Here is a 19,126-nt window from a genome sequence, read left to right as displayed (position 1 = left end):
TTGCCAATCATATAGAGTTGGGAGTATTATACATGAAAAGTACAAAATGTCGTAACAGGAGGGCGAAACGCGCAATACGTGCAACCACAACCACGCAGACTAATTCAAGGTCTGGTCGGGGTCTGGGAGGTAGAAAGACTTGGATACCATGTCATGGAGGACAGTATCTCCGTCGAGCTGATAGAGCCTGTACCAGCCCGAAAATCGATGGGCGTTGGCGATGTCGTCAAGAACCAGTCTGTCCAATTTATCATGAATGAGCTTCCCGATCTCCTTAGCCGTGCCATCGAACGTTGCCTTCACGATGAGGAGGCCGCTGGCCGAGCTGGTGACCTCGAGTGTATCGGCGACGGACTGCACACTCGCACACAGTGCATCGAGCCGCTTCGCGTGTACGTTGGACGACACCCTCAGGCTGACGAGGTCTCTGACGAAAGTGTCATCGAACAACACCCCATTAGCGCTTGCGCTGTCGGTATGCAAAGGCTTCGTCTCGGTGAGGAGGTGCGAGAGCGATGATGAAAGAGGAGCTACGAGGACAGTCTTGCAGGCGGGGACATCGAAGTAGCTCTTCATGTTCGTGAGGTGATCATCCTCCCGCTCACGGCGTAATTGTGATGCTTGCAGACTGTCCAGATGGTCCTCGCCGAGCAGGTTGAGAGTACATCTGGCAAACACGTTGATATTCTGGATTGCATCTACTGCTCCCCTGCCTGTAGCGTATGTTCTTGCACATCCTAGACCTGCTTGAGGAGTACGGCTGGCGAAGTTGCCAAATGCTGGTCTGGTGGCTGATCTGGTTACGCATAAGTGGCCCAGTGTGTGGAAGGAGTTTCTGTGGATGGTGCGTGATGACAATCTGGTAGATGAGTGAGCTGCTCTTGGTAACGCCTGAGTGCGCACTGCTGCTGCTGCTTTGAATGGATTTACAAGGCCTTTAAGTGACCTTACCGGCCTGGCCAGTTTAAGCTGCCGACCAAGTTGCTGATGATGATGATGAAATATAATATATAGTTAAAGCGATACATAGTAAAACTGCGCCTATCTATACTTCTTATGTTGCTATTTGGACTTGTGTGACGTTGATTTGAGAGTATAGCGTTTCTGTGCTGAGCGTAAAGGTTTAGATTTACTCGATCCGACCGATGGCTGTACCGAGAACCCGGAATTGTGCGAGTTTTGGTTAGGCTGTTGTGGTGTGTCGAACTAGTGTACCGAAATCAATAAAAATGAGAGGGTGGGTGGGCCTGAAGGGGGAAAAGCCTGAATGGCACCCGAAAGTACCACTCCGCGTAAAACCCTCTGCAGTTTGTGTGCTCTACAGAAGTCGGTGAGAATGGGAGATTTGTGGCTTGAAGAATTCGTATAGCGCTTGGAGAGATTTGGCGTTTCTCAGCATAGGTCCCAATTCGAACCTAATACCGAGAGCGAGAATCTTCCTTCTCAAAGCTATTCTCGCCATGATGTGTCTTGAGCAGATGAAGATACGGTGTGGGATAGTGTCGTCTAATCGACAGGTGCTGCACTTGGCAGAATCAGTGAGCTTAAAGCGATAGCGATAGGACTTAGTGGTAGGGAAGTGTCCAGAGCGGAGCTGTGTTGCTAGACAGCGAGTGGCCCGGGGCACACTTTCCAACAGCTTGGCGGTCTTGATGGAGCTGAGATTGCCTTTGGCGGTTCTTGCTGTTCTTGAGGTGAGACCCGTGAGAGTGTTGCCCTCCACGCGCATGGGTGCAGTGAGGGTTTCGTGGAGGTTTCGCCGGGTAACAGAGCAGGAGGTTCGGAGTTCTATATCCAGAACAAAACCGTTTCCGTGGTTTGCTCTGCCTTTGTTCGCGGCGCGGTCTGCTCTCTCGTTGCCTTCAATTCCCTTGTGGCCAGGTATCCAGTGAAAGTTGAATTGGGTGTCTGGGTGAAGCGCCTCGACCAAGTTGCCACAGTGATTTCATCGAGAGTAGTTGTGGTTGGTGGTAGTGGTCAGCGGGGTATTGCTACTCGTAAAATAACAACCTCCTAAAATCTGAATCAATCAAATAACTCAGCAAAATGCATTTTACAGCCCTTAGGAAATTTCCACGTGGCTTCAGAACCCCTTTCGCAGACATATATGCCAAACTCAATTCACTATCCACCAGTTATCCAAAGAATAAACATAACCAATAGATAGATAGAAATCATAATATAGTCAAAATCGTTACAATGTTTATAATATTCGCCTATCTATACTTCTTGTAATGATGATGATGGAATCTGATTATATTGTTAAGACGATACATGTTATAAAGTGCGTCCATCAATACTTCTTAAAGTATGAGGAGTCAAAAGGGGTGCTGAATTTACTAGAAGCGTTTCTTGACTAGCGTCGTAATTTTTAAATTGTTGGTGGTTCTCAATAACGCTGAAAAAGCTCACCATAGACGCCGCGTCGACTCAATTTTCTCTTGATTATAACAATAATAATTATCGTAAATTTGGTTAGAGTCCAAAAGAATCTGTCTCGGCGGCAACAATGAGCTTCCGATATCAGGAGGTCCGCGGTTCAAATCCGCGAAGGCGCACATCGCGCTTTTAGCTCAGGGGTTAGAGCGCCTGACTCGTATAGCTTTTTTGCCCTTTTGCAACCTCGACTTCGATTATGGGCAGTTTACTATATGATAGCCAATGTACATTTAGCCCCTGCTTCATCTTCACTTACAGATATATCGTAGCCTATCCAGCGCTCACTCCAAATAGTAGACATATCCAATATAGAACAGATTGACCACTTACCATACCCACGACAACATGTACCACAAACAAATATCAGACTCACCATGAGCAGACAAAACACAAAACAAAAGAAAAACCTATAGAAGAAAACAACAGCAACAGAACATGAACACACCTAAAGCATAAGGTTTTATTATATGGTCGGATCCGTAGCTGATGGCAGTGTCGCAACAGCAGGATACTCCTCCCAGTACCCAAAGAACAAACCACAGAACCATATGAAATCGACTGTTAATTAGGCAGCTCAAGCCTCCACAAAATCGTCGAAGCGGATCCCTTCTCAAAATTGATTAAAAAAACTCAACAAGCCATTCCAAGACATGACCATGGTCCACTCACAAAAATGATCAAATCTTAGAGCCCGCACCACACCCAATCCAAAGCCTTTAAGACTACATTCGAGAAACGCTACACTTTCAAAGCGGAGTCACAGGATTGCAGAATAGTAACATAAGAAGTGTATGTAGATGGGCCTAGTTAAACCTTGTATTGCTTTAATTATACATTTGATTTACTGCTTCTTGAAGGTGAATTAAAGTAGATGATGAGCTAAAATGCATTTATTTGTGGAAGTCGCCACTTTCTAATGTTGAACAATATGTTGATCTTGTTAAACTTTGTCACTCTGGGGATAGATCAGTGCAAGTTTTGCTCTTTAACTAGTAATTCCCAGTATCTGATCAGATCTTAAAATTTTTAATAGCTTGAAAATTTTAAGAACGACAACTCTTCAAGCAATGAAAGTCAAACTTTGCCTGACTTACTTGAAATTCTAACAAAGGTTAATTTTCTAAGCCATAATCAATTTTTTTGGTTATGAATATATCTATAAAGCATCATTGTCTCGACATCTCTACCTTGAAGTTATTCATTGAACTTGATCGAATAGTGTAGGAGGTTTTAAATATTAGCGGTCCTTATTTTGAGCCTGAAAAGGCATCAGCTATATTAAAAACTGAGAAATTCAGTTTCTAGACTGTATATGCATTTCTTGGCCTTTGCTCTGTGAATTTCGTAATATGTACAAGATATCGTCTTTTGATGATAACAAGGTCTATTTTGTTTTAGTAATTGAGATTGGAACTAGAAAAAATCTTGCACCAGAATGCAAAACCTTTCTCACAATCGCTTAGCCGTTATATCGAAGATAAAAGGTAGGTGAAAATGTAAAAATGCTTCTTGAGTCTTCCTTTATTACATTTATTGAGGCTTTTCTCAAAAACAATCTAAAAGAAGTGACTTTAAAATCCATTGAATAAAATAGTGATTGATTAGGTGTTTAACAGCGGGGCAGTAGTGTAATGGTTATCACTGAAGGCTTGCATAATCCTGTCTTTCAGGAAAAGCAACTATCTGTTTCTTTCCGATCCCGGTTCAATTCCGGGCTGCTCCAATTTTTGCCTTTTTTTACTAATTAAAAAATCAACAGAAAACATAGTCAACCCTGTATACGCACCAAGCTTAAACCTACTTTCTCACAAGCCACATCAGCTCGTGGTTTGCTCATTCATATGGCCTGCTACCGTGATTTCGAGGGTGAGGATATGAATAAATAAGTGTCGTCGCAGCGCAATAGGATTAAAATGAATAGCCACATTGAATAATTCTGTATTTACAAGCTGCTTGATGAGCTCGCGCATCTCAGTTTACGCAAATAATTTGCTTCCTTTAACAATTTTACTCCCGGTGTGATCCTGTCATTCACTCCACGCGTCTCTTGTATTACCAGTTACTCCACAAGAACTAAAATGCCAGCTGGTGTGATATTAAGCAGCATAGTGTCTCTTGCAAGAGCACTTTATATTGGAACACTCCTCATGCTCACCTCCCCTGCTTGGTTCTTTGCACTCAGCAAAGTTACGAGCGGTAAGTGTACAGCGCGAACACTTACGGCGATATATGTGGGGTTCATGGCCTCTGTCGTAGTCACATATCTGATAGTAAGGATGGTCTCACTTTTAGCGCCCATCATTTAACAAAGCCGTTTCCACTTTAGATGGAATTGATTTTTAGAATATGTTTAAGATTTGAAAATCCACTACGCTCACTGGACAGAGTTATCGGTGTCACCCTGATCAACCTAGCACTATATGCTTTGATTGGAGTCGGCCTGATGGTTAAATTCCACGTCTACTATCGTCGTGTCGAAGTTGCGCTAATTTTTATTGCTTCTATAGTGCCTGCGGTCAATGGTTGCCTCCGCATTGCAAAGAACGTCTTCAACGATCAGACCTGCATGATAATACAGGGTATTGAGGCGGTGTGTTGGGTCTTAGCTGTGTAATTATACAATTAGCCTGACAGCTTATCAGCTCATATACATTCTCATACTCTTCACCAAAGCCTCAATGTCTTTGGAATGGGAAGTGTCACAGGTCCAAAACCAAACGACCGAAGCTTCAGACATAGAGGAGGCTATGAAAGGGAGAAGCAGCAAAGGTTGGTAGTATAAGAGGTGGTTTTTCCACTCTGACACTTCTAAGACACTGTCTTCCTCCCCTGGAACGTAAATAGTTCCCAAACGCTGGCACGTGCAAAATCAGCGAATTCATCGCAACATATATACAAATCAGATGGCTGCAAGAGTGTTTATGATATAAGTACACCTACAAGCAGCAACATGGACCCGTTTGAGTACGATTTCACGACGAGCGTCAGTATGCGCAAAGATAGCTCCAAAGTACAGACAGGAACTATCAAAAACGATCGTAAATATTCAATCAAAGCGCCTAGGAACATTAAAGGTAACAATATACCTTTAGCTGTTTGGGTTACTCAAGCAGATTCTAAAGAAGATTTCTAACTCAACAAGAGCATCAGTATGAACGCAAAGCAGTCTAACAACCTAATCGACATTTAGCATTTAACATTTCGATCAATCCGTCGGAATTGAGCCACGTATTTAATTCTCTCTTATCCAAGACGTGCTGCAAATTTTACTTACTCATTGACAAAGCGCCCAATTGCGTTTATAGTTTCAACCATCACCTTTTGTAAAATCTTGTTAGCCATAACGCATTCTTGGATGAAATTCGTTTCTACAAAGTTAAAACACAGTGCTGTGCAACTTTATCATCATCTTTCATCATGTTAGATGCGGTAAGTCTGGATCTTTGTAAAATTAGTGCAAAATATGGGACTAAAAATCAACTTATATTGCAAAGATGACTGGCTACATCCCTGCTTTGCTCCTGATAACGCCATCTCTCTTCTCCCTTGTAACAGTCACCGCAGTGCGAGACCATCATATCAAAGCTACCAGAATATATTGCAGAAAATGTATCGCAATGTCTTCAAATTTTTCACTACTATCCATATCCACCATCGTTGCACTCACATCACATCCAGTTTCATCCCTTCCAGCCGAGATTGCTTACGCAATTCTACAAGCAACAGCAACTGGACTTTTCTTAGCCTTTAGCACTTTCTCTACTACGCGTACTGGAATTTTCAGTCTCTTCAATATACTATACGGCAAGGCTTATTATATAGTCAGTGTTGCAACCAGCGCAACAATAATTCTCTTTCCAACGCTATTTACATTAGTACGTTCAAATTGTTATCGCGTTCTTCTATTAACCACCCATTTCATCTTGAAGTTGCCTCTCGTTTGTGCAGTATCAACAACACCTTCGGTATGTCCGTTTGCCACCACCACGGAATGTACTTTACAGCCTCAGCTATTCTGCTAATAAATACGCTACTAGTAGTAAACCGGAAGGCTGGTATACCCTTTGAAGTTGATTTTAATGTGAATAAAAGAGAAACATACAACCCAATGTTTCTCTTCGCTTTGTCTGTTAATTGGTTGAGCTACTCAATAACTAGGCCCACTATAAGTGCGTTGGTTATTTTGCATGTGATTACTAATTGAATGCCCTTTAGCCAACTTTACCGTCACTTTGGCATCCCAAGTTATTCTTACGATTGAAAACGTAAGTCCTTTCAGGGATATAGTCTCGCAACAGGATATTCCAATAGACTTGAAAGTGTTTTTTCTACCTTGCAGTATTCTTTCTGATAATCATCTACCAATCTCAGGTTAGGGTTAGCCGCCGGAGGCCCCCACATGTCCAAAGACCGACTCTATGGTGAGAATCTCTTACACACACCACAGCAACCCAATTCGAGGAGAAGGGAAGTTAAAGCGGATGTTTAATTGGGAGCCTTGAAAACGCCAAGATGAAAGCAGTTGTTCAAAACATGGAATCATTGAAGTCTTCTTATGCAATAACTCCATCGTTCCAAGCAAGACAATCAAGCACTTTTGACGCTGATAGCATGAATACAGATTTTATTAATCTTATCAATAATAAGTCATTGAGACCGTAATTACAATATACTCACCCAACTGAGCTCAAATCGCAAAAAAAAGTCAATATTGGGTTATAGATTGGCAAACATCTACAAGTCCCAAAGACAAATGACAATGCAATCCAACAGAAGTCCAAGTTTATGCTGGATAACCTCGCTGACGATTCGCACGATAGTGTGAACTATGTCTAATACGAAGACAGCTAAGCATTTCAGTTAATTCGTTTGAGAAGAAACAATTATGAGCATAATAAAAGCAAGTACTAATAATCTATCCATACATTTCTCATAATCTACAAAATTTGGAGCATTTGGGTGTGGTGGATGTCCTTCAAGCGCTGGCTGGTACTGATTGTGAGGATTCTTCTGCCAATTTAGATGGAAAAGGGTTTCTGGATGATCCAGCCTCAGCATTCTCTGTGGAAGGCTGCTTCTTGCGTCTCTTTGCGAGTAAACCTTTAGCGACTGATGATCTTACGTTATCGTTCATATCCTTGTTTTGTTCCAAGTACTTATCATCATCGAGTCTTCTCTTTTGAGGCTGTTGATTGTATTTCTTCTCCATTGCTTCAAGTTTATCTTTCTCTTCTTGCTTCTGCTTCTTTTCGCGCTCTTCCGAAGACTCCATGTATTCAGCCACCCTGAAGACGTGTAAGTTGACATTCTTTATTATAATGACCACACCCACTTCTGAGCTTCTTTGAGAGTTGATATACGTCGACCAGAGAGATCTCTGCAAGCGTCTGTGTTGTTGTTGCGATTTGATCTCATTTTGCCACCTGCAGAGCGCAATTGAGCACCAAAACCACCTTTACCACCGAGCATTCTTGGAGATACGCTGATGTCGATAAAGTTGAATTCACCACATAACTTAGCCACTGATTGATTGATATCGCTGGAGCACTTGAAGTCCTCAGAGGAAGAACCAATAATATCAGTGAGCTTTAAAGAGCCATCTTCAACGCGAACGTTTTCATTCTTATTAAAGAAGATATTGTACATGATCGTCTGAGTGTGAAGGAGATGTCAGCCGGTACGGGCTATCAAAATTCAGAATATCGACAGAATAGGGTAATATAAGTATCTATGTGATTCTTGTGATGTATGTAGTTTATCAGGATGATTATATGATTTTGCTCTTTTTTTACCGATATGGCCCACATTTCATCATTCCTGGTTCTCACCTGTATCAATCAACAGGGGAACAGTGAGTGCTGAATGCATATTAAAAACACTCGCTAAATACACTACAGATTTACGTATGAGCGATCTAACGACTTCAACTGACTGGCTAGACGTCGCACCACCTTCATCCGAGGATGACGACTTATCACTCTCATTCCCAGATCCACTCGACAAATCTCACTTTGAGAGCGCTTTAGAAAGCCATTCAAACGCCTCACAAGCAACTGATGATTGCATGTCTGATGCTGATTCTACTGCAAGCACAAATCGCAGCAATCACAGTGACTCTAACCCAAAACACGAATCTCTCAAAACGTCTTACAAATCCACGCCCGTAGAATCTAAACAGTCTCCAGAATCACTCAGCTCTTCCTCTCGTACTGTTACAGACTGCTCAGGTACTCTCACAGCCAAAGTCATCGTACTCACTCAATCCAACGATCTGCAACAGTTTTCGGACGTCATGAAGAAGGCTTTCATTAAATGCTTATTTGATACAAGACCTGGATTCGTCACTGAGGGCGATTCGACTAACCATATTGTCAATGCGAATAACCCTGACTGCTGCTTTCCTGTTAGCGAGCAAGAGTGGCGTCTTGAAAGCAACTACTTCCATCTGCATTATCAATACATCAACATTAGTGGCTCATTTGCTCAAGTATGCCTTGCTGCTATGATACACCCAAACTCACCCGCCATAGGATGAAATTTTCAAAATTTTACTTGAAAATTTGCCTACCATCATCGTTATTCCCGCCAATGAAGGTATTGATGTCTTTGCTGATGTTTTAAAATTGCGATCAAAGCTTCAAATTGTTATTTTCGACTCAACTGCCGTGGACTCTGGCGTCGACGAGAACAAAATTACGCTTAAAGAGTTGACTGACCACACAGCTTCACAAAAGATGAAGAGAATCTATGAAGGTATTGAAAATCGGGGTGCTTTTGCTGACACTTCTACTGCCAGAGCCGTAGAACCTGTCTCAAGGGAGAAGGGTGAGGATGCTGTCAAAGTGAAACCAAAGGTTTCAGCAATTGCAAATTCTCTTGATTATCTTTTTTGGTCATTTAAATAGTAAATATAGCCCTCTTTCTTGTTGAACTACTAACAGCTTTTCTTGCTATCAGTACATGCAGCATCTTAGGATTAGTGCTCACGTCAATGTTGGCTTTCAACACCTATAGGTTAGCTTCTGAGGGCAACTACGATTTGAATTGGCTGTCTGGAGCGAATCAGCCTACTGCTATCAAGCCTGCGATCAGCTCCGCACCTTGCTCCTATAAGCCGTCACTCAGCCTTAGACCAAAGCCCTCCGTCAATAATTACAAGACGATAGACCAGGCCAAGACTACAACAGAAGTTTCTGTCTTTAATCAGGTGTTTGATGTTGTCGCTCGCATACCCTCTATGACTCTGGTCAAAGATCAACTGAGAAGTACAGATGCTTCAGAGAAAGACTCGTTCAATAATGAAGACTGGATGAAGATGACTGGAAATGTTCTGAATAACGCGTACTTCATGTCGCTGTATTATGTTGGCGATCACATACGTCAAGTTGTTGCGATAGCTGAAACGATACTGGAACTCACATGGATAGTAGCTGAAATTGGCTACGAGAATGTACAAGAGCTTTACGAAAACCTAATGAGATATGCGCCGTCATTCATTCAAAAACAGAGTCAAGATATCGGTGAACAATTCATGCAAACATTTCAGCAAATTAGTAGCGTTAGCCGCGGAATAATGATGCGCGCATCAAGAAATGCAAATAGACTGTTAAGAGGGTCAAAGCGAGACCACAGTTCTTTAAACAAGCGAGCTCGTCAGACGTCTGAGCAATGGGAGAGCACAATCAGTGGTGGATACTCACATTTCAATGACAAGACATACAGGCAGATGAAGAGGGCTAAGAATAATTATAAACGAACCTTTAGCAAGTTTGTTTGAGTTTAATGCTTGGGTAAGTGAAGAATTTCTCGCAGCTTTCACCAACTGAATTTTTTTCAGATTAGCTATATTACTACGTCATTGGGACTATTTCTGCTTTTATTAACAGTTTGTTTTATTATGCGTATAATTTTTATCGCAAATTTTCAATCCATGATTACATTCTATATACATATTTTTGCAGCTGCATTAGCATTGCCAAATGCTCTTCAAAGCATCGAGACGGAAGTAATCTGTTTGGACACCTTTATCGTTTGAGTAGTGAAGGCGCGCAGGAACACGACCATCCTCAAAAAAGAAAACCATCGATCCTAGATGTATACCATCTTGTATAAATAGCTCCAACTGTGAGTGGTCAACAATGGCTCTCAAACTGACTTTTTGATCGTCTGGAATATGGATAGAAGTCGCTGAAACACTTTCGAATATAGCATTAGACCATCCAGAGTTAGCTCTATTGATGTATGCGATGTGATCAGAGAACTGCAAACCAATTTCAATTGAGTTCTGAGCATCTTCAGATTCTATAGTGATCCTCGATGCAGATTTTGATGAAGAGTTAGAATTTAAAGAGTTAAAAGACAAATGAGCAGTAAAGTCTACCGCGCCATCAGTTGGAAATTCTACAGAATCTGAGTTCGTTGATGTGCTAGTCTCCTTGACAGTGTCGGTGATGAGGGTTGATAAGTCAACCGGCTTATGTCTCAGCATAAGCGACTCCTCCTGATCGGTGAGGTTGACTCTAGCGAGAGACAACTCGTGTACGAGTGACAGCGATGATCTCCACGGCGCAGTGGGGACTTCTGCAGCGTAAAGCCAGTTGCTAGACCAGCCCAACCACAATCTACGTCCATCAGGGATATTGTTGAAAGTGACTCCCGCGTAATTATCGTACCCAAAGTCCATTTCGTGCACTGCTAGATCCACTGGTGTGAACTTTTTACCGTCGAAATCACCGATAAAGTAGCTGGTGGCCGAACCACCGCCATTGATTGCGCCTGGGTTAACAGATGTGATCAATACCCATTTTTCTTCGTCACTGCCTTCGATTTTAAGCGGAAATAGATCAGGACATTCATATTGATAGCCCAGTTGACCGACATTGCCGAAACGAGATGTCTCAGTCCAGTCCAATAAGTTGTTTGAGTCGTAAATGATCATTTCGTGCTGCGAAGCTAATGACACGATCATCACCCATTTCGAGTCTGGCTCGTACCAGAAAACTTTGGGATCTTGGAGGTGTTAGTGGCATGTTTTAGAATTACGCCAGACAAACCTCTGAACTGGCTGTTGTCAATGTCGATGACTGGCTCTGGTCGTTTTGTATATGAATAACCTCCATCCGTTGAGTACGCAATATTTTGCGTTTGCTTATCATCACTAGCGCTGGTATAGAAGGCAAGCAATCTGTTATCTGATGCAGTGGTATCATTAAAAATACCGGAATCATTATCAAAGTCTATGATAGCGCTTCCTGAGAAAATAAATGGTCCATCTTCGCTATCAGGCGTGATAGCAGCTGGATGCAGGGTCCAATGTACCAAGTCCTCACTCGTAGCGTGGCCCCAGTTCTGATACCCTGGCAAATTAGCCTTGGCATTCCACTGGTGGTAGATGTGGTAAAGATTGTTAGCGTAGATTAAGCCATTGGGGTCGTTAGAGAAGTTCTCAGATGCTGTAGTGAGTTGTTACTGTGTATCACAAAAGTCAGACAGATGTGCGCACGAGTGTAGTGGACTTGAGGTCTCAATGGCTCACTATAAGTTCCCGGAGATAGTGGCATACCAGTAGAGCTACCTAGACACTGTAAGTCTGCTGCCCTGCTTGCTAGCATTGATGCTGATGTTAGTGTAGAGTACGGGATTTTCATGGCAAAAGTTCTTCGAAGTGGGATGCCAAGAAGTAAATGTGCTCATTTATATTGCTCAATTAGTCTGCTGACGCTCCGTCCCCTCGAGGAACCAATATCTTCGAACGTCATAAATTAAGCTCTTCAAAATCAATCTAATCAGGGATAGTTGTTGTGGTAGATAGATAAGGCCTAGTATTACCATTGGTAAAAAGCCGATCTGGATTCCCTATTCCTCGGAGTTCAGTTTGATATCCTGCGTACCTCGGCTCAGGGTTCAAACGTTCATTGGAACTCCGATGCCCTAGTCATGTGGTGTAACCGAAAGTGCATATTTAGCTGATAGTTCTGCTTTGTACTCAAGTGCTTTACGTTGATAGATCCAGTCATACAAGAAGCGCAAATATCTCTGTAAAGAATTTGACACCTTCACGTGATTGATGAATGACGCCACCGGCATCAGTATACCTATGATGCTCCTCTAAGCTTCAAGCCTCAAGCTCAATACTAGCGGCTGCATTGAGTCGCATGAGCAGGCCTCTTCAGGTAGACACACTGGACACTCAGATACTACAAGCGTGAACAAGCGCTGCTATGTGAATGCTCGCTTCATTATCATTCCATCACAGAAGCAGCTCGCTTCGACTTTAAGATTCCGAAAGTATCTGCGAGCACGTGAATAGAGGGGAAAAGAGCCAGTGTAGCTGTGAGCAATCTATATTTATGCCACGCAGATTGTGTTCACAAATAAATTAATGTTCATTCAACTTTTCCCACCGAATTCCACTTTCGCCGCTTCCTTCACAACTACCAACACTATGGCAGCACCAACGAAACGTCTTTATCTCGGTGGATTAAACCCAGATTGCCAAAAGGAAGATCTGTGGGTTGTGTTCAATATTCTCTTTTCTTATCTCAATCAACGCTCAGTGAACAGTTCTTTAGCCCACGTCCTTTAGTCGACATTCGTATCATCTCTGTGCGTAGAATTCCTCTGGAAATGCACAATTGCTCAAATCATCTTCAGCACAAGGGATTCGGCTTTGTCGAATTCGAGAGTCTCAGAGTGAGTGCGATTGCACATTGCTCGTGGCTTTAATTGACCGATTTAGGACGCCGAAGACGTCATTGACTCGTAGGTACACCCTGCAGTCATTGAGCTCATCTAAGCACTTAAACAGCTACAGAGGCCGTGACTTCATGGGTGAACGCCTTGTCATCGACTTTGCAAAAGAGCAAAGACGTGACCGTGATGACCGCTTCGGCGGCCCACCACCTCCAAGAGATTATCGTGATCGCGGCGACCGCTATGATAGGTACGACCGCTACGATCACTATGATCGCTATGATAGATACGACAGATATTCGGACAGAGGTGGCCGTGACTACGACAGATACGGCGGCGGTGACAGATACGGTGGTGATAGATATGGCGGTGACAGATATGGCGGTGACAGATACGGTGGCGACAGATACGGCGGTGGTGATCGCTACGATCGTTACCCAAGGGACGACTACGGCCCACCTCGTGAAAAGCGCGGTCCTAGACCAAACACTGGCTTCAAGGTCTTTGTCCAAGGTATTTCTGAGGAAACTAGCTGGCAGGTTCGTCTTTTATTTGCTATCGCGTGAAAATAGGGATGGGATGTGGTACTTGGTGACTTTCCTTGGATTGGAGCAGGCTCGATTTAGGTCGTTGTCGTGGCGTTCACAAAGTGCTATTCCTTTTTTTCGCGTGTGTAGCTTTCGTGAGGATTTTGGCTAAATTGGCGGTTTCGCTTGGTATAGGATCTCAAGGACTTCGGTCGTGACGGTGGTGCAGTCACTCGTGCAGACGTTGACCGTAGTATTCCAGGACAAGGGTAGGTCTTAGCGCTGTAACGTTTCAATTGCTGAAAAGCTCCAGTGTCATTGAGTTTGCTTCCAAGTACGATGCTGAAGATGCTGTTGCCAAGCTCGACAACACTGAACTTAAGGGTGTCCCAGTTCAAGTCGTAGCTGATGTAAGTCCGGATTGTTGAAAAGAATCGCCATCTCACAGCACTGCAGGCTGCTGAACCTCCTGCCTCTGGCGGCGGATGGGGAGGCGCTAGAGAGCGTTCACCACCAAGAAGATCATCACGCTACGATGACTACGATTCAAGACCACCTCCACCAAGACGTGAGGATGCTGGCTTTGATCGTTATGAGCGTGAGGTGGGTATTTAGCTTAATATAATTAAAGCGACTCACATAATTTTCAGAGATCACCTCCACCTCCAGCCGATGAGTAAGTATGAACGAACTATAGAACGTGTATTTGCTCATTTGATCTTTAAAGTGACAGATACTAGACTATGTAATGTGCTAATCGCCCAGAAATATTTTGTTCTTTAATTATTCAATTTATTGTTGTCTTGAAGGTAACCAGGTAATGTTTTAGATTGTTTGTTGTGTTTTGCATTTGAGCAGCAGCTGACGGATATTCTTGGCTTTTGATCTTGATGGGTGATTGACGATGGGTATACTCAGCTTTAATATACTACAGAGTCACTGAAGTTCTAGATATCGGCAGTCTTTTTTTTTTGCGAGCAGAAACCAAATACATAGGAACGATAAAATTGAGTTTGATCTGTTAATATTTGTCAAAAAGAACACACTCTGCTTTCAGGATCTGAAAATCTGCATCTTTGTATGTACGTGACATTAGCTTACAGTCTCAATCTTGAGTAAGGTTAGAATCATTTTAAAAGAGAGAAGCAGGATTCATACTTTTACTTTAGTATGCATTTACCATACTCGGACTCGATTACTCACTTATCAAGCTCATATCGCAGAGTCAATCAACAATAGCTTCCAGTCGATCTCCAAGCTTGTGCAATCCAGAACTATTTTCTGCACCGTGAAGCACAATTGTTGCAAACTTAGTCAGGAATGTGATTCAGCATTAGCTCAATAATGAAATCAAGCCTGATTAGGAAAATAGCCACATTCCAATAAATGATGCAGTAAATTGCGAATCGAGAAACACTTTGCTAGCGTCCATGCCAAAGGACAGCATAGTTGGTTGAATTTGAGCAGAAAGCACCTCTTAACACAACATCAATGAACAAAATCTTCAACTACTTATACGAATCCCTCTACAAGGTGCCTTACGCAGCGCATTATCCAGGGAGATACCCCTCCACTGATACTATGGGAGAAACAATGTACCCAATTATATGCATAATTGCAAAGTGCATGATCATCGTTTATGCTCAAGCAAGTACGCGAATGTGTTTAGAAAAAAGACATCTGTATATAGGATACTCAGAGGACTTGACATATTATGCAACAGTACTCAGTATCTGCTACCTGGTCGTAATCATATTTGAAGTGTTCGCATTTATGTACTCATGGTTTGTGAGTTTGATGGTATAATTAGGCTTTCACGTCTTACAGATGTACAGGGTGGCCGATTAGCGTTGTGGCATTCGCAACGCATTCATAGATATACCGCTTTCACTCTACTCGCTACCGTATATACGGACTTGCTGATAGTAGCTGAATACCACGTACGTTAAAATATAAAGGTTGCAGCAAGGTTTATAGAAGGTTTAGGATGGGATAATAACTCGTTGCATGCAAGAATATCAAGATGATGTTAGTGTTGACGAGGAGTTACGCGGCAGTGAGTTCTTGATACACAAGAGTATCAAGCTGACATCTATGGAGAATGCCAGAAAGAATGGGATGATGAACGTAATATTCGTGGAATAGTAAGACCACATCAAGAAGTAAAACGCGGGCTAACAGATGGAATAGATCTTTGCGTTCTTGCCGCTACTCCTTCTAGGAAATGTACTTGCTCATAGGTGGTATGCGCTGCGTCTCCTTGAATCTGACCCCAAATACAAGTGAGTTGGTTGTTATGCACACTGAGGAAGCTAACGCGGCATCCAGACCAGAGATAGTAGTGCGCCCAGCAACACCAGAATGGCATATTGATTTCTAAGCAGATTCCAAGCAATTTTCAAGTAATTTTCATATAATTTTCGTATCGTTTTATCACACCAAATTAATGAGACTTCTTCATTGTTGAATTAGACGGCCCGGTCCCACCAAAGAATTAAAATGAAAATATCGCTGCTTTCTCTGCTTAGCGCGGCTGGTGTTGCTATCGGTGAGTGTATCACTGTACTTCCTGCGCAATCTCACGCTTCTCGCCCTTCCCAGCATCTGTGACCAGCTCAGTGAAAGCACCACAGATAGAGGTAAAGTCAAATATAATAAATGCAATCAATGGATTGGCAATCGATGGGAATATCGTTATCAATGGAGAGACCAACACGCTGCTTATAAACTCTATAAACGCAGAATCAGCCAATTACACTTTACAAAGCATTTCTGGAGTATTTAAGAACGTCAAGAATGACAAGAAGGTCAAAGATGCTCCTAAAGTCTCAAATATCGGTAAAACTATCCAAGGTGACTCTAATACAACGCCATACGCCTACAACTTCCCTTCCGAGTTCAAGACTGGTGATTTGAAGCTCGAAGTTAGTCTCACAGTAAGCGACAACGAGGGCATCAGTCATTTGCTCGACGCTTTCGATGGCGTGCTCACAGTCGTCGAGCCTAAGCAGACATTCGATCTTGAAATGTTGTCTATTTACGCCTTGTTGGCTGGAATAGCTTATTTGGCGGCTAAATTTGTCTACGAGACCTACATCAACCCTCTCTCTCCAGCTGAGAAAAAGAGGAAGAGCAAGGCCAAGGAGAACATCTCAGCACCAATACGCCCAGTCAACGTTGAGGATGTCAAAGAAGGCGACAACGATTGGATGCCAGAGCTCGCAAAGCTGAAGCAGCGTAAGAATAAGAGTGCTTCCTCAGCTGAAGAAACGAGTGGTGATGAAGCTGGTAAGAAGGCCAAAAAGGGAAAGAAGGGCGGACGTAAGTAGGTAGAGGTTAGATTATGATAAGCAAGGGATAACTAGAAGTATATAAGCATTTAATTACTTTAATTCATTTCATTCTGAGGATGAAGCTTGCTGATTGTGTTAAGTTGATCTCAGCGCCAGGTATTTGGGTGCTAGGTTCGTGTGCCAGGCTAGCGCGCAATGAATCTGCTGAATTGAGTAAATGACAGCTGGCACATGATCGTATTTACTTCCGAAAATAGCTGTTCGTAAATAGCTGGGCACAGCTTGGCATTTACGAAGTTTCTTCTTTAACAGTGACTTTCAAGAAATGTACCCTGGCCAGCAATACCAAAACAGCCATCCGTGAGTAACCCGTGTATTTCAACGGTCCCGCTCACATTCATCCAGTCCACCGGCTATACCTCCGTGAGTAGAATCGCGATAACAATTGGTTGGTTATCTGATGCAATATTCAAAGTTACGGTTTCCACAGACCGCCACCACCAGGAAATTATGGAGGGTGCGGTACACGTACGCGTCGCCTACTCCTTACTCACTCTCCTCAGAGGTCCACCACTTCCACCACCGCATGGATATCCAAGGTTAGCATGACTGTATTAATCAAGGCTCAACTAATCTCATACAGCCCACGACCACATCCTGCTCATGGCTTTCATGGTCCTCGTGCGTATCGAGAGTTTTGATGTAACAGAAAAGACTAAGATTAATCAGCCCAGCCTCCGTCCGGCATGCAGCACGTATCCACGCCTGGAGGTGGTAACGTAGAATTCAGGTACTCGCAAGCTACCGGGAAACGTAAGGCATTGTTGATCGGTATCAATTACTTCAACACAAAGTCGGAACTGCGAGGCTGCATCAACGACGTACAGAACATGCAGCGCTTCCTTTTACATCGGGGATACAAGCCAGAGGATATGGTTATTTTGACAGACGATCAGCGTAATCCAATGTCTCATCCCACCCGCGCGAATATAACGCGAGCTATTGGCTGGCTCGTCAGCAACGCCCAACCAAATGACAGTCTTTTCTGGCATTACTCGGGGCATGGTGGCCAGGCTAAGGATAGGGTAGGCGACGAGGCAGATGGGTACGATGAAACAATCCTGCCTGTGGACTACAAGATGGCCGGCCAGATTATTGACGATGAACTTTACGATCGTATGGTACGCCCTCTTCAGCCTGGTGTCCGACTTACAGCAATTTTCGACTCTTGTCACAGTGCTACGGCTTTAGATCTGCCCTATCTCTATTCAACTAAAGGCTCCGTTAAGGAACAAAATGGCTTGGAGGGCGCAGGCACCAATCTACTTAATGCTGGTATGAGCTATATGAGGGGCAATACAGGTAGTGCAGTGAAGACACTCTTCGGCCTGGGCAAGAGTGCCATCAGGGGCAACAAGGCGCAGAAGCTTAGTATGCAGAAGACGCATCCTGCAGATGTAATCTCCCTTTCAGGATGCAAAGATAATCAGACATCAGCCGATACCAGCTTTGGTAACATGAATGGTGGTGCAATGTCCCACGCCTTCTGTTCAGTGGTCTCCAAATACTCAAATCTATCATACCTCGATCTCCTCAACGCTATACGTGATGAGATTAGCCGCTACCAGCAGCTGCCTCAACTCAGCTCAGCTCATCCAATTGATCTCAACTTGAAATTTGTTGTTTGAGAGAGATCAAAGTTTGTGTTTGCTTATAAGAAATTTATTTATTGCATTTCATTAGTTGGTGTGCGTGTGCGTGTGCGTGCGTGTACTAGCAAACAAAACAAGCAAACAAAGCAAACTAAACGCAGAGGGAGACACTGAAATATATCTATAGCACTTTAACTCAAATCACATAAACACGGTAACCGGCTATTCTTGCTCAAGATTGCGGAAAGTTACGTGCGTTCAGGCACCAAGCTATAGAATGGAGAAAATCGGTGATAAGCATTTGACGATGAGGAGGATAAATTGGGAGCTGGACAGAGCTGTAACTTACTCCGTGAGGTGGAAGAGTATCCCGAAGAGTGTATTGCTTGATGTAATGCATATTTTCAGTGTGGGAGTAGTGCAGAGTGTCGAATGGCGCATTCTAATAGCCTTATTGCTGTATAAATCTGCAAACATCTCGTACAAATGTTTATCACACGTACTTTTTTCGTCGACGAATGAA

The 19,126-nt window shown here is 43.1% G+C and overlaps 9 protein-coding genes and 1 non-coding gene across 10 annotated transcripts; 7 read left to right on the top strand and 3 right to left on the bottom strand.

The window, feature by feature from the left end:
• Positions 1-99: 99 nt before the first annotated feature.
• J056_002636 (uncharacterized protein) lies at positions 100-1,729 on the bottom strand (the record flags this gene model as incomplete). Its single annotated transcript, XM_009271901.1, has 2 exons — positions 100-955; positions 1,323-1,729. The coding sequence occupies 2 exons, from the start codon at positions 1,727-1,729 to the stop codon at positions 100-102; spliced, it is 1,263 nt and encodes a 420-aa protein (XP_009270176.1).
• Positions 1,730-4,056: 2,327 nt separating this feature from the next.
• J056_004914 lies at positions 4,057-4,162 on the top strand. The gene has a single exon. It is a non-coding gene; the product is annotated as a tRNA-Ala (tRNA).
• A 355-nt stretch (positions 4,163-4,517) lies between these two features.
• Positions 4,518-5,572, top strand: J056_002635 (uncharacterized protein; the record flags this gene model as incomplete). The annotated part of the gene is made up of 4 exons (XM_009271900.1): positions 4,518-4,709; positions 4,766-5,029; positions 5,082-5,208; positions 5,253-5,572. 4 exons carry the CDS (start codon positions 4,518-4,520, stop codon positions 5,570-5,572), a joined length of 903 nt encoding a protein of 300 aa, XP_009270175.1.
• A 1,842-nt stretch (positions 5,573-7,414) lies between these two features.
• J056_002634 (UPF0667 family protein C31G5.18c) lies at positions 7,415-8,085 on the bottom strand (the record flags this gene model as incomplete). The annotated part of the gene is made up of 2 exons (XM_009271899.1): positions 7,415-7,724; positions 7,772-8,085. The coding sequence occupies 2 exons, from the start codon at positions 8,083-8,085 to the stop codon at positions 7,415-7,417; spliced, it is 624 nt and encodes a 207-aa protein (XP_009270174.1).
• A 150-nt stretch (positions 8,086-8,235) lies between these two features.
• J056_002633 (uncharacterized protein) lies at positions 8,236-10,216 on the top strand (the record flags this gene model as incomplete). The annotated part of the gene is made up of 4 exons (XM_009271898.1): positions 8,236-8,290; positions 8,337-8,926; positions 8,970-9,343; positions 9,406-10,216. 4 exons carry the CDS (start codon positions 8,236-8,238, stop codon positions 10,214-10,216), a joined length of 1,830 nt encoding a protein of 609 aa, XP_009270173.1.
• Positions 10,217-10,405: 189 nt separating this feature from the next.
• Positions 10,406-12,086, bottom strand: J056_002632 (Putative invertase; the record flags this gene model as incomplete). Its single annotated transcript, XM_009271897.1, has 3 exons — positions 10,406-11,448; positions 11,493-11,891; positions 11,942-12,086. 3 exons carry the CDS (start codon positions 12,084-12,086, stop codon positions 10,406-10,408), a joined length of 1,587 nt encoding a protein of 528 aa, XP_009270172.1.
• Positions 12,087-12,883: 797 nt separating this feature from the next.
• J056_002631 (Serine/arginine-rich splicing factor 4) lies at positions 12,884-14,398 on the top strand (the record flags this gene model as incomplete). The annotated part of the gene is made up of 10 exons (XM_009271896.1): positions 12,884-12,948; positions 12,996-13,044; positions 13,093-13,131; positions 13,178-13,200; positions 13,247-13,670; positions 13,854-13,927; positions 13,972-14,068; positions 14,115-14,261; positions 14,309-14,334; positions 14,386-14,398. 10 exons carry the CDS (start codon positions 12,884-12,886, stop codon positions 14,396-14,398), a joined length of 957 nt encoding a protein of 318 aa, XP_009270171.1.
• Positions 14,399-15,681: 1,283 nt separating this feature from the next.
• On the top strand, positions 15,682-16,038 carry J056_002630 (uncharacterized protein; the record flags this gene model as incomplete). The annotated part of the gene is made up of 4 exons (XM_009271895.1): positions 15,682-15,714; positions 15,767-15,802; positions 15,849-15,940; positions 15,987-16,038. The coding sequence occupies 4 exons, from the start codon at positions 15,682-15,684 to the stop codon at positions 16,036-16,038; spliced, it is 213 nt and encodes a 70-aa protein (XP_009270170.1).
• Positions 16,039-16,157: 119 nt separating this feature from the next.
• J056_002629 (uncharacterized protein) lies at positions 16,158-16,987 on the top strand (the record flags this gene model as incomplete). The annotated part of the gene is made up of 2 exons (XM_009271894.1): positions 16,158-16,206; positions 16,260-16,987. 2 exons carry the CDS (start codon positions 16,158-16,160, stop codon positions 16,985-16,987), a joined length of 777 nt encoding a protein of 258 aa, XP_009270169.1.
• A 289-nt stretch (positions 16,988-17,276) lies between these two features.
• Positions 17,277-18,639, top strand: J056_002628 (Metacaspase-1A; the record flags this gene model as incomplete). Its single annotated transcript, XM_009271893.1, has 6 exons — positions 17,277-17,311; positions 17,357-17,374; positions 17,427-17,468; positions 17,515-17,550; positions 17,595-17,632; positions 17,681-18,639. 6 exons carry the CDS (start codon positions 17,277-17,279, stop codon positions 18,637-18,639), a joined length of 1,128 nt encoding a protein of 375 aa, XP_009270168.1.
• Positions 18,640-19,126: the final 487 nt, after the last annotated feature.

Source organism: Wallemia ichthyophaga, assembly GCF_000400465.1.
Source record: "Wallemia ichthyophaga EXF-994 unplaced genomic scaffold scaffold23, whole genome shotgun sequence".
In the NCBI taxonomy this organism is placed as follows: Eukaryota; Fungi; Basidiomycota; class Wallemiomycetes; order Wallemiales; family Wallemiaceae; genus Wallemia; species Wallemia ichthyophaga.
Note: the sequence above shows the minus strand (reverse complement) of the source record. Positions and strands in the feature narration are given on the sequence as shown.